This window comes from Piliocolobus tephrosceles, chromosome 7, assembly GCF_002776525.5.
Source record: "Piliocolobus tephrosceles isolate RC106 chromosome 7, ASM277652v3, whole genome shotgun sequence".
Lineage (NCBI taxonomy): Eukaryota > Metazoa > Chordata > Mammalia > Primates > Cercopithecidae > Piliocolobus > Piliocolobus tephrosceles.
The window spans coordinates 23112514-23125278 of record NC_045440.1 but is presented as its reverse complement, the minus strand read 5'-3'; the positions used below and the strand labels follow the sequence as shown (position 1 = coordinate 23125278).

Sequence of the window (12765 nt, the reverse complement as noted above, 5' to 3'; positions counted from 1 at the left end):
TGATAGAAGGAATCACCACTTATTTTGCATTTGAGTATTTATTCTTTTCCTCATGATGCAAACACAGTGCCATAGAGAAGTGAAATTGTATCTTTTTTTAAATGTAAAGAGATATGCAAGTATATTAAATGAATGATTTATAGTATTCCTCTGTTTTGTTTTTTTCAATTTTAAAAGAAATAAATGACCCTAGCTTAATATCCTTATAACTGGAGATGGCTGCCATGGATGGATTTGAGGATTACTATAGGACAGGGGTTAAGAGTATATGCTTTGGGCTGGCAGAGTGGTTCACATCTGTAACCCCAGCACTTTGGGAGGCTGAAGTGGGCAGATTGCTTGAGTCCAGGGGTTTGAGACCAGCCTGGGCAATGTCACAAAACTTAACATCTACAAAAAAACACAAAAATAGTTAGCTGGGCATGGTGGCATGTGCCTGTAGTCCCAGCTACTCAGGAAGTTGAGGTGGGAGGATCACCTGAGCCCAGATGCTCCAGGCTGCAGTGAACCATGATCATGATCATGCCCCTGAACTCCAGTCTGGGTGACAGAGTGAAAGCCTGTCCAAAAAAAATAAAAAAAAAAAAGAGTACATACTCTGGACCTTTACTAACTGAGTTAAATCCCAGTTCTATCATCTACTAGTGTGTGACCCAGAGGAAGATTTTTCTTTTAAAAAAAATCTGTTCTTATATGTTTGAAGATTGAGAATAAATGAACTTTGATAATCCTCACAATATTTAAAATAAAATAGTGTCTCAAAGACACTCTACTGGCAAAGTAGAAATTCTGCTTTTCAATGGCTTAATGTGCCCAGAGACCAACTGTCGTCAGAGGAAAGGTACTCTTATATCCTAAACTCTTGGAGATTTGTGCTTAGTTTAAATGTAGTTTCTCCCTGTCACTGAAGATATTTGGAAACATGAATTTCAAATTGCTTTCTCTTTCAATAATAGTGTAATGGCTGGCAGTGACAACAAAATAAGTAATTTTATAGGAGAAGACCATTGTACCTCCAGGCTCTAGTCCTCAATATGCATTTATTGAATTAATGAATCAACCAGACAATTGATTGACTTAGAAATACTTGCATGGGTTATCAAAGGTATGTTGTTCTATTTATTTATTTATTTATTTTTTTAGAGATGGACTCCCCCTACGTTGCCAGGGTTGGACTCGAACTCCTGGGCTTGAGTGATCCTCATGTCTCAGCCTCATGGAGCAGCTGTGACTATTGGCCTGTGCCACTGCAGCCAGAGGTATTCTGCCATCTTTAAAGAGTACAAAATCGTGATTTTGTTTTATGGAATATGTAGCAATATTACTGGATGTCTTACCTTCTTAGGAAAGAAAACAAAGTGGTTGAAAACAAAGTTAGAGCTGAAGAGTTAAGTTTCTAGTGCCTGTGTTGGACAGTTTTGCTGATTGATCCTGTCATTTTAAAACAATATATACAACCAAAAAAGAAAGTTTTCTAAGCCTCAGGGTCCAGTGCTGGTAAGTGAGATGATTTTAGGTACCAATGAGTATTTTTATAGTAATGATTGTATATTTACTGGGCATTTAAAAAATTCACATAGATCATATCATATAACTCCAGCCTCTATTCCTACTTCTGATAACAGCTCCCAGACTTTCTGTGAAGAGTTGCTGTTCTGTCATTGGAGTCAGTTTGGGTGGGACTATCAATCAAGGTGCTCCTCTTTGCTGGCGAAGGTGTGTGGCAAATAGGTGATGCTGTGTTCCTGGAATTCCAATGAAGTGTCACTGAGTTTTCAGTTTAATCGCCCTGTGACTGCGTGATGATTCCTGCGACCTCTGTCCCTGGGGCTGTCCGAGCTCCTCTCTCCCAGCACCTGCCTCCTCTGTTGATGTTTTCCCTCTAGGAGTTACCCTGTATCCTTCCAATACACTCTTTTTTATTTTTAAATTCTGTATCACTAGATCAGGTTTTTTTTTTTTTTTTTTGCTGATCATATTTAAATAATCCTGTTCCACTTTGTGTGTCATGGATATTTTTGCTTCAGAAAAATTAACATCTTAACACAAAATGTAAATTGTTTTAAAGAAAGAAATCTGAATACATAATTGTACAGATGATACTCAGATATAACCAAAATTGTGAGGATTAGCAAATGGTTAATGATTGGAAACACAATAAAAACTGCCGTTAACAATTAGCTTCCTGGATATGTTTAGGCATTAAAATTAGAGTTATCTTGAAAAAGTCATTGAAAATACTATCAAGTCATTGAAAATACTATTATTGAGCTGATCCTATTAATGAGAAAACATGGACTTGGACAAGATAATGTGCTAATTAATATATTAATGGTCTTCAAGGCCTGAAGCAAGTTTTGAAAAGGGAATGATAGTATTTCCTTGGTCAAGATCATGTCTTTTTTTAAAAAAAACACTTATTGCCTATGTCACAGAATCTTATTTTTGTTTTCTCAGGGTATTTTATTTATTTTCTATATTATTTTCCCCAATTAGTAAAATACTAAAGGTATAAATCTCTTTCAAGCAAATCAAGCATTAGTGATGCAGACAATGTATACGTGTGTGTGTGTGCACAGGAGGCATGCTTCTGAGGCTGGATAGTTCCGGGTAGGAGTGTTAGTGATGCAGACAATGTGTACGTGTGTGTGTGTGCGCAGGAGGCATGCTTCTGAGGCTGGATAGTTCCAGGTAGGAGTGTTAGTGATGTCAGTCCTGTCCCCTCTGGACACATCATCATAAATGCCATGAGCTCCTCTGTCTCTGTCCCAACTCCAAGGCACAAGTGATGAACCCCTCCTTCATTGGTCCTCTTACCTAGAGGTTCTCTGAGTTCTATTTTAGGATAGAAACACTGAAGATTTCTATCCCACCGGATTCCTATTTGTATCTGATGCTTTTATTTTTATTTCAAAAATATGGTTTTAAAATTTTGGGATGAAGACCGAGCTCAGTGAAGATGTTGACACCTGAAAATATCTTCAGCAATTACGTTTTCCAAGTAATCGCTCTCAGGGAAATAGCAATAAGAAGTGCAGTTTACTTATGATTCCCCCCAAAAATCTATTTTAGGGCAAGAACGCTTCAGATAGTGGAGATCTCACTTTGAAATGGCATAACAGGCTGGGCATGGTGGTTCCTGCCTATAATCCTAGCACTTTGGGTGACTGAGGCAGGAGGACTGCTTGAGGCCAAGAGTTCAAGACCAACCTGGCCAACATAGCAAGACCCCATCTCTAAATAAAAATAAATAAAAATGTAAAAAACAGAAATGACATAAGACTCAGCAATTGACTATGTTTCCAATATGACCTTTATTGAGCAAGTACTGCTGTGACGTTTAACATCGATCAACATAAGATTGCAAACTGTGCATGTCAACAAGGTTCTCCCATGAACAAAAGTCCATTTTAAACACACCAGTGAGGTAAACATAATTATTCATATATAGCTTTCTTAAGGCTAAGAGAGTTCTGTGTTTCATTTATTGTTTTTGGCTCAGTTGGTACTTTGCATAATACATCTCAAGACATCCCCCCTTAAGTGACCCCCTTCCAACAGCTTAGGAAATTGGCAAATTTCCCAGGTACATACAATATCATGCATTTGAATCCCCCAAAGACTGAGGAGGGAGCACCCTGAGCTTGCATGCAGTCCCCTCATATTGCACAAAGTAAAATACAATGTCTGGAGCCCCCATGGGAGAACCCGTTCTGTTTTGAAGCTGCCAATCACATGCATTTTGAAATTGTCATATGGCTTAACCTTTTGCAGTGGACTCAAATCTTAGTCACTCTGGGTGACTTCCTTTACTATGGCGTGTGAAGTGACTTTTTCTACCTTTTTAGTAGACACTAGTTTCTCCTCAAAGGTCTCTTCATGCTCTTCAACCTTTTGAGTGACGGTTACAGATTTAGTGATATATTTGGTAGCACCATCTCCCCCCTCACTGGTGATTTTTTCTACCGTTTTGGTCACTACCACTTTCTCCTCACTTTTATCTCCCCCCTTCTTTTCATCTGCCGGGCTCAAGTCTAGGCCATTGGTGACAACGCCTTTCTCCTCTTCCTTCCCACTGCCTTTTTCCTTGGTCTCCTGCTCTACCTCCTCTTTTCCTTCTACCTCCCCATTGACAGCTATGTCTTCCTTCCTGGATCCCTTGGCACCTTTATCACTCCCTTCTTCCTCCTTCCCTCCCTCTCCTCCCACTTTCTCCTTCTCTTTCTCCTGCTGCAGTGGCTTCCCCTCTTCTTTGGTCTCTTTCTCCAAGTGCACCTTTACCGATTTGGTGATGGTGACCACCTCCTCCACAGCTTCCTCCTTTACCGGGGACTCAGCTTTCTTTTTCTCTGGCACATCCTTTGGTTTCTCTTCCTTTTTCTCTACCTTCTCTTCCTTGGGAGCTTCCTTGACTTCCTTCTCTTCTTCCTCTTTCTGTTCACCTTTCCCTACTTCTGCTTTTGGCTTTGCTTCTTCCACTGGTGATTTTGTCACAGGAGACTTGGCTTTCTCTTCCACGGGTGATTTTGTCACAGGAGATTTGGCTTTCTCTTCCACCGGTGATTTTGTCACAGGAGACTTGGCTTTCTCTTCTACTGGTGATTTTGTCACAGGAGACTTGGCTTTCTCTTCCACTGGTGATTTTGGCACAGGAGACTTGGCTTTTTCTGGCTTTTCCACCTTGACATCTGCCACCAGCTCCTCCTTGGTAGCCACTTCCTCACGCTTTTCCTCCGCTTTCTTTTCCTCTTTAGCTTCGGCTTCCTCTGCTTCACCTTCAGCCTCTGTTTCTCCTTCTTCCTGCTCACCTTCCTCTTTCTCACTAGAGCCTTCCTTCTCAGATCCTCCCTCTTCGGCTTGGTCTGACTTAGCTCCCTCATCTTCTTCTTCCTCTTCTTCCTCCTGGCCTTCTTCTTCCTCCTTTCCCCCCTCTTCTTCTTCTTTAACTTCAGGTGCAGTTGCTTTCACTGGAGACTTTTTGGCAGCTACTTCTTCTTCTTCAGCTTCTGGCTTCTCTTCCTTTTCTTCTGCTGCTTCTTCCTTCTCTTCCTTCATGGAAACGGCCAATTCCTCTGTAATGGCTGTCAGGGCCTCTTCCATTTCTGACTTCTCATCCTCCACTTTGGTTTCCTCTATGATTTCCTCGACAAATTTGTGTTGGACCTTGAGCTTGGGAGCTTCCACCTTGGTTTTCTGAATCTTACTGGATATTGTAACTGAGGGCTGTCGGTGTGTGTACAGTGGCCCAGTGATGCTTCCTGCAAATGTGCTAAATCTGGTCTCTTCACCCTCCAGGAGTTTTCTAAGGAGAAAATCAAAGAACATAAGACATAGTAAAAATTTCACTGGGCCTTCTGAGCTTCATTACATTCTGGGTATTGTAGTAGCTACCTTTGAAGAAATAGAATTACATAAGTAAAATATTCTATCAATTCAGTATAATACCTGCTATCACTTACTTGCGTATTACATCATACTCAGTGACAGAGAAAGGTTCTCCGGGACTGCCCCCTACAATGACTAACCTTGCCCAGTAGTCCACTAACCACACCCAGCTACTAAGTCTTGGCCCTGCAGTAGAGATCCATTCGGTCCAACAAGAATATTCTGAAAAACTTGTTAGTGGCCAAATAGGAAAAAACAAAAACAAAAACAAAAACACAAAAAGCCACAAACAAAACCCCCCCAAACTCCAAAGCCAAATAGCCTTTCTGAGAGTAGTCACTTTCCTAAACATTTAGATTTTCAGGATATGTACTATTTTTAAAGCAAATATAACTTTCATAAAAATCTTGCTGTTAAGCATATTTCAGAACTTAACCAGGTGTTAATATGGGTGTATCAAGTTATAAATTGGTCGATAATTTTTACCATAAATTGTCTATTTAATGTAGTTATTCAGCTTTCCTGAAAAGAGAGATAGCTCTGTAAATGCAATTTATTCTTGTTATATTATAACTACCTTATTGGTAGTAGAAAATTTTTATGTTTTTTTCTTTTTTCTTTCTTTTTTTTTTTTTTTTTTTTTGAGACGGAGTCTTGCTCTGTGGCCCAGACTGGAGTGCAGTGGCCTGATCTCAGCTCACTGCAAGCTCCGCCTCCTGGGTTTACGCCATTCTCCTGCCTCAGCCTCCCGAGTAGCTGGGACTATAGGCGCCCGCCACCACGCCCGGCTAGTTTTTTTTTTTTTTTTTTTTTTTTAATATTTTTTAGTAGAAACGGGGTTCCACTGTGTTAGCCGGGATGGTCTCAATCTCCTGACCTCGTGATCCGCCCGTCTCGGCCTCCCAAAGTGCTGGGATTACAGGCTTGAGCCACCGCGCCCGGCTGATCGTAGAAAATTTTTAATCAACGATTTTGTCCTTTGCGCTTAGTCAACAGCAAGGTCACATCAATTAATAGACCTATAACGTATCTCTCTATCTATAAAAAGATCATACACATTTGTGTCTATATATCTAGATTTACATGCATATGCACATATATGTATCTATAGATCTAATGTTATACATGATAGATATAATTTATACTATAGTCTAGCATAAAATATAATACATATAAATTACATATATAAAATAACTATATCTATATTCGAATATATCATTCTATATCTATTCTCAGCCAGATGATGGCAATAGTAAGCTGTATAACAGAGAAACAGAGAAATAGAATGTCCTGGTGTTTGTCCTTGACATTATAAATTTGAAAAGCTGAAACCACTAGATGAAATATTAGAAACCAAAACTCTGTTCATGCTTCCAGCATTTGAAAACATTTTTCCATAAAAAGTTTAAGCATATGCATTGAGATTAATCTGCACCTCGTTCGTCTAATTCAAAAAGCTTTTGCTTCTACTAGTATTCATTCTTTTAAAGCTGCATAAAAAGAGAGAAAACTACACTTGCAATTCTTTAGAATAATTTCTTTCTAAGTAAGCAAGAAAACCAGGGGCTGAGTTGATGCCTGTACCCTGCCTGCTTTAACTTTAGTGGTGAAAGCTCTGCCCGAACAGTCTCTGCATGGTGGTTAGTGTTCCGGATACCCACGCAGTGAGCACCGTACCTGTATGCAGCGATTTCTATATCCAGAGCCATCTTGACGTTGAGGAGGTCCTGGTATTCGCGCAAATGACGAGCCATTTCCCACTTTGTGCCCCGAAGCTCATTTTCCAGCTGCTGGATGGTGTCCTGAAACAGACACAGAGTCTCCCTAGACTCATCCTTGCAAACAGCAACTTCCTTCTCAAACCACTTGCTACCCCTTCCCTCTCGCCTCCTCCCATCTCCCTCCGCTTCTGCAAACCTCGCTGACACCCAACTCCCAGCCCCCCTCCCCCACCCCCTTTTTCTTTTAAATCTAAGGGATTCTCAAGGAACATACAACGTCAGTAAGACAATAGGACACTTCCTGGGCACATCACGCACGGAGATCAGTGGACTTAGAATACATCTCAACAGTACACAAACATGCATGGGGAAACTCCATGGCTGACCTGGCCATTCCCATCTGAGCCCTTTGGGCTGAAGCCAATTTTGACAGCTCTTCCGATCACTGCCGGAAAAGTAGAGAATACACGGGTTTCTGCATAAGCTATCCTAAAGTTGCTGGTTTATCCACTACGAATTTATCCCTCCTGCTTTAAATGTGCAAGCATGCAAAATTAGAACTGGAAAAGAAGCACGTTTTTGAAAAATGTCAAGACCCTTAAGCAGCTGGGGCAGGTGGGTGGGGGCGGAGTGTGGAAGATGAGAGTGGCGAGTATGCTGATGCGCAACTACCCTGTCTGCGGCGCGCGCGCTCTAGCGAGAGGCCGCCAGGGAGCGCGGCGGAGAGGGCTCCTGGGCACGCGCCCAAGTGTCGGGGGCGCGCGGCGCTGGCGCTGGCGCAGGCTGGCCGCGCAGCCGCGGTTCCTACCTGGTAGCTGCTGAGGTCGTGGTTGTGGCGCTCCTCGATGTCGCTGAGCTGCCGCTCCAGGGACTCCTTGGTGCCGCGCACAGACTCTAGCTCGATACTCTTGGACTGCAACTGGCGCCGGTACTCGGCGATCTCTTCCTTGGCGGAGCGGATGGCCTCCTTGTTCTGCTCTGCCGCCTCGGTGAGCTTGGCATAGCGGCATTTGAACCACTCTTCGGCCTGGTGCATATTCTGGTCGGAGTGGCATTCGAGCTGGGAGCGGATTTCCTTCAGCGCCGTAGAGATGTCTGTCTTCAGGTAGTCTTTGCGCTCCACCGTGATGTGCGATGCCTGGATCTGGGCCAGAAGGTCGGCCACCTCCTCCTCGTGGTTGCTCCGCAGGAAGGCCACCTCATCCTGCAGCGACTGCACCTTCTTGTCCAGCTCCACCTTGACCAGCGACGCCTCCTCGATGTCTTTGCGCAGCGCGCGGATGGCCGCCTCAGTGTCGTCGCGCAACCGCGCCTCTTCCTCGAAGCGCTCCTTGAGCCGGTGGATGTCTTCCTCCAGGTGGTCCGAGTCCAGCTGCACCTGAGCCTTCTCGTGGTTCACCATCTCCAGCGTGGCGCGCAGCTCGCGGATCTCCTGGTCGTACGCGTCGCCCAGCTGGGCGTGCGAGGCCTGCTTCTGCCGCAGCGCCTGGATCTCCGCCTCAATCTCCTTATTCTGCTGCTCCAGGTAGTGCACCTTCTCTATGTAGCCGGCGAAGCGGTCGTTCAGCCCCTGCAGCTGCTCCTTCTCGTTGGAGCGGGACAGCTTGTAGTCGCCGCCGGGTCCGGAGCCGCCGTTGAGCAGGGACGAGGACTGGCTGAAGTCAAGGCTGCTCTCGGCGGAGCTGAGCATGGCCGAGCTGTAGGCGAGGCGCGGGGCGAGCATGCTGCGCTTGTAGGAGGAGGACACCGTGCTGGGCGAGCCGCGGGACCACGACTGCGAGCGGAAGCCGCTGGACGGGGAGCCGCTGACGCGGCTGAAGCTCGAGCGGGTCTCGGTTACCCGCCGGTAGGCGGACGGGTTGCCCAGCGAGTCCAACGTGTAGCTCATCTTGGAGGCCTTGGGGCGTGTGGCTGTCACAGCGTTCTGCCGGCCTCGCCGCAGCCCATTTATAGCCGCGGCGCTGGTCCCGGGCCAGGGCCCCGCCCCGTGGAGGCGGCGGCCGAGGAGGCGGGGACTGCGGGCACCGGTCGGGGAGGAGGGGAGGGGGGCGGCTGAGCGGTGATTCAGCGCCCGCTCCACGTGGGCTCAGGTCGCATGGGAACCTGGACTTTGCTGCCCTGGGCCCAGCCCCTCCCCCAGGTTCCCTTTCAGTCCCAGGCCACTTGTCGCCGGGCATTCGCCTTCTCTCCATTTCTCACCTCCCGATTGCGTTTCGCACCCTTGGTGCGAATATCGCCAGCGCCCTTTCTTTGCCCGTCACTGTCCCACTGTTCGGGCAGCGCTTCCCCGACCCCCTGGTCCCCTTGTTCTTTAGCCCTCTACCCTCTTATCCTCAAGGCTTTCTCTTCTTTTGCCCTTTCCCTGATACTTTTTTCTTTACCCATCTTCTGTGCTTAATCCCATCCCCTTCTTTTTTGGCCCCTCTTCTCCTTCCTGCTCTGGCCTTTAGTTCGCTTCACCCTGCCCTTCTCTCAGCACCTTCCTCGCGGACCCTTTTCTTCCAATCTTTCCTTCTCTCCGTCTCTTGCTTCCCCTCCCCCTGTATTCCCTCTTCTCCTCTCCCCCATCCTCATCTTTTCTTGCCTCCCTCCCCTTCCCCCACTCCTGTCTTAAAGCAGCTGGAGATGAGCGCCAAGGAGCTGAGTCTAGAAGACAAAAAGAAAAGAAAAAAAAAAGACTTTGAGGAACCGTCTGCCTGAAGGCTTCGGGAAGGGGACAAAGAGAACAGGCCAGGGTAGTTCTTTGTATAAAAAGTGGGATATTGCGTTTTTAACGTTTGGGGGACGTCCGCAGCTTCCGCAGGGGCAGAAGGTAAGGCGCTTGTGCTCGCTATGGCGCCGGCAGCACCAAGGACAGCGCCCAGGTCGGCGAGCGGGAGGTGCAGCCTCTCGGGGGCTTGTCACCCAGCCTGGCCTGTCAGGTTGGCAGGGGGTAGGGGGTTCCCTTCCCCCTCTTCTCTCCGAGCAAATACAATTTAAACCTGCCTGTAGTGACTCTCTTTGCAGGAGCGAAGCTGGAATCGCAGGCTAAGACTTCTCTGCAATGCAGGGCTGGCACAATGAACAGATTGCAGATTTTGAAAACAACCAAAATTCTTTAAAGTCAGTTAACAGAAATATGTACTTGCAGCCCAGTTTGAGTTTTCTAACGTATGATTGTATAGGAAATGAAGAGATACAGGACCTGAAATGTGAAGGTCAAATACTCCTTGGAAAGGAGAATTTGAAATCTGTTGGGATGAAAAGTCCAGGGAAATATAGTTTTTGATAAGTTTGGACACAAACGATTGCCTTGTCATCTTTCGGTTCAGTATTCTCTATATGTAACTGCAGTGATTAAAAAGACATCTGAATTAACTTTAAATTGATTTAAAAGTTGCCAAACAGATTCACCACAACCTTGAATAAAACCAGATGTTTTCCCTCCATTTAAAATGTAATATATTTTTCCCTTTAGATTTTAATGATTTATTTGGAATAGATTTTCTATATCATTAAACATGTTGATGCAAACAAGGACTCTACACAGACTTCTTGCTGTCTGGTGTACTCTTAATAACTATTAGAATGTCTCTTTATTTTGTGTAGTGCTTTGGGGGTAATTCAGGTTAAAAAAATTCAGAATACTACAAGACAAAGTGAAGAAGAGATTGCAGAACTAACAACAGCGCTGGGGCCACAGGTACAAGTGACTGAATGTGAAATGCTTGCTATGGGTGAGAAGAAACTGCTGGTTATAAAAAGTAGGGACTTCAGCCTGAAATGGCTTCTTTTCACAGCATGTTTTCTCAAGTCACTGTTTTGTTGAAAGACAGGATCATACTCATCAGTAAGTAATCAAGAAAGGGGTGGGTTTCTAGAGGTTTTATTTTTTTATTTTTATCAGCTCCCTTGGCCCATTTGTATTAAAATACAAATAATGTTTTAAATAGGAGATGCTAATTTGGAAGTTACTTTGGTTTATTAATATGAAACTGCAGCATGGTAGGCCATGTAGGAGAAGGATGTTCTAGTTTGCTGAGAGACCTTAAGCAAGCAGAGCCTATCCATGTCTTGAGTTGTTGAGAGAGACGATGACGGAATGAGGGGATTGGCTTGTGAATACTGTAAAAACAGGATTTTCTGGTTTTATATAGATAAAGGAAAAGAGAAAGAAAACTCCCTACCTTCTGTAAAGTACTGCGGATATCAGGCTGGACTCAGCAGGATACCATCTAGATAAGGCCAAATGCTAAGTATGCAGTAATTTTACCTTTGTTGCTTATTACTTTCTGCTTTTATTGAAATATATTAAACTCTTTGGCAATTTCATGATGCACATTCACTGCAAACTCTGCAATGAGAGTACATGGTTAACCGGCAGGCTTCTGCTGTTAGTTTTCTTTAGGGCTTTGGAAATGAGATGACTCTGCAGAGAGACATTTACAAGGAAACACATGTCTAACTTCACAATTACCCAGTTTTGCCTTGTATCTAAAGTAGCTCAGAAATTGTTCAGCTTCCAGCTGGTTACAGAAGGAGGAAAGTGTTGCATACAAATAAAATAAGAGTCAGTTACTCAGGCTACATCTAGTGCCTATAGCTTAAAATTGTAACTTCAATGTCACATGATATATTGTTCAATCTGGGCACTACAGGATAATGCAAAAAATTAAAACAGTTGCTTTATTAAGAAAAAACAGTTCCCATGGCTTAAAAAATGATGAATCCAGTTTCACATTTAGCAAAACATTTTCTTTTCTATTAAACTCTTTCACTTTACTCTTCCTAAAGGTGATTTGAAGGTTATACCCACCAGTAAATTTAGTATAAACACTTTTTTTAAAAAGCTATAACAGATGTTTTTCCCTTTTTGTCTCATAGTTTTGAAGAACATTTGCCACTTTAATAGTTTTCACAGAAAGAAATGCTTTTGCATTTTTTAAGCCCTAACGATACTAAGGCTATGAAATTTTCTTGAAATACTAAAAAGAGAGAAAACAATCATGGCAACTCACCTGGATTAACCACACTGCATTCATGGAATTAAGTTTGACTACAATACTTTTGTAATTTATTCTAAATAGAAAAGTTACTCATATGATTTAGATGTAAGACATTTTAAATGAAATTATCTCTGAACTGTTGTTTCATAAGCTACAGTCTGTTTTGAATCACTTTATAGAGAAATACAAGGCATGCTTCAATCTATATGTTCCTTCAGTAGCGAAAGTGCAAATGTTAACTTTGTGGCTAAGAGATAGCCACTGTCAAATTTTTTAGGGTGTCATCTAATAATGGGAAAGTATTGTTTGCAAAGGGGGTATATTTATTGGGTCAGAAAATTTAAAAAAAGATAAGGAGTTGAGCATTTTCTCCCATCTTTCCCCATTTCCTCACATTTCTTCTTTTAAGTAGTATTTTCGGATATTAAAAAATGCAAGGAGGATGGGATGTAGGAACCGAATAGCAAGTAAGATACTCCAGATGGACGACGTCACTGTCAAATTGGTAGGCTGAATCCATCCAAGATGAGATGATCTGTACTTTCTTTCAACCTATTGTGTCTTGAACCTAGTCCTTTTGCCTGGGATCTGGTTCTAGAACTCATAATAACTATTTATAACCTGTCCTCTGCTAATCATTTAATGGGTTGTTGATGTAGGAAGCTAGGGACTTA

The 12765-nt window shown here is 43.6% G+C and overlaps 1 protein-coding gene across 2 annotated transcripts; it reads right to left on the bottom strand.

Annotated features, from left to right (window-relative positions):
• Positions 1–3294: 3294 nt before the first annotated feature.
• On the bottom strand, positions 3295–11387 carry NEFM (neurofilament medium). Of its 2 annotated transcripts, none has more exons than XM_023216748.2 (3): positions 7915–11387; positions 7063–7187; positions 3295–5302 (listed from the first exon to the last, which is right to left on the bottom strand). In XM_023216748.2, exons 1-3 carry the CDS (start codon positions 8992–8994, stop codon positions 3787–3789), a joined length of 2721 nt encoding a protein of 906 aa, XP_023072516.2. In that variant the 5' UTR covers positions 8995–11387; the 3' UTR covers positions 3295–3786. The 2 variants fall into 2 exon arrangements, with proteins under 2 accessions (XP_023072516.2, XP_023072517.2); XM_023216749.2 differs by lacking the exon at positions 7915–11387 and adding an exon at positions 7493–7846.
• Between the last annotated feature and the right edge of the window lie 1378 nt (positions 11388–12765).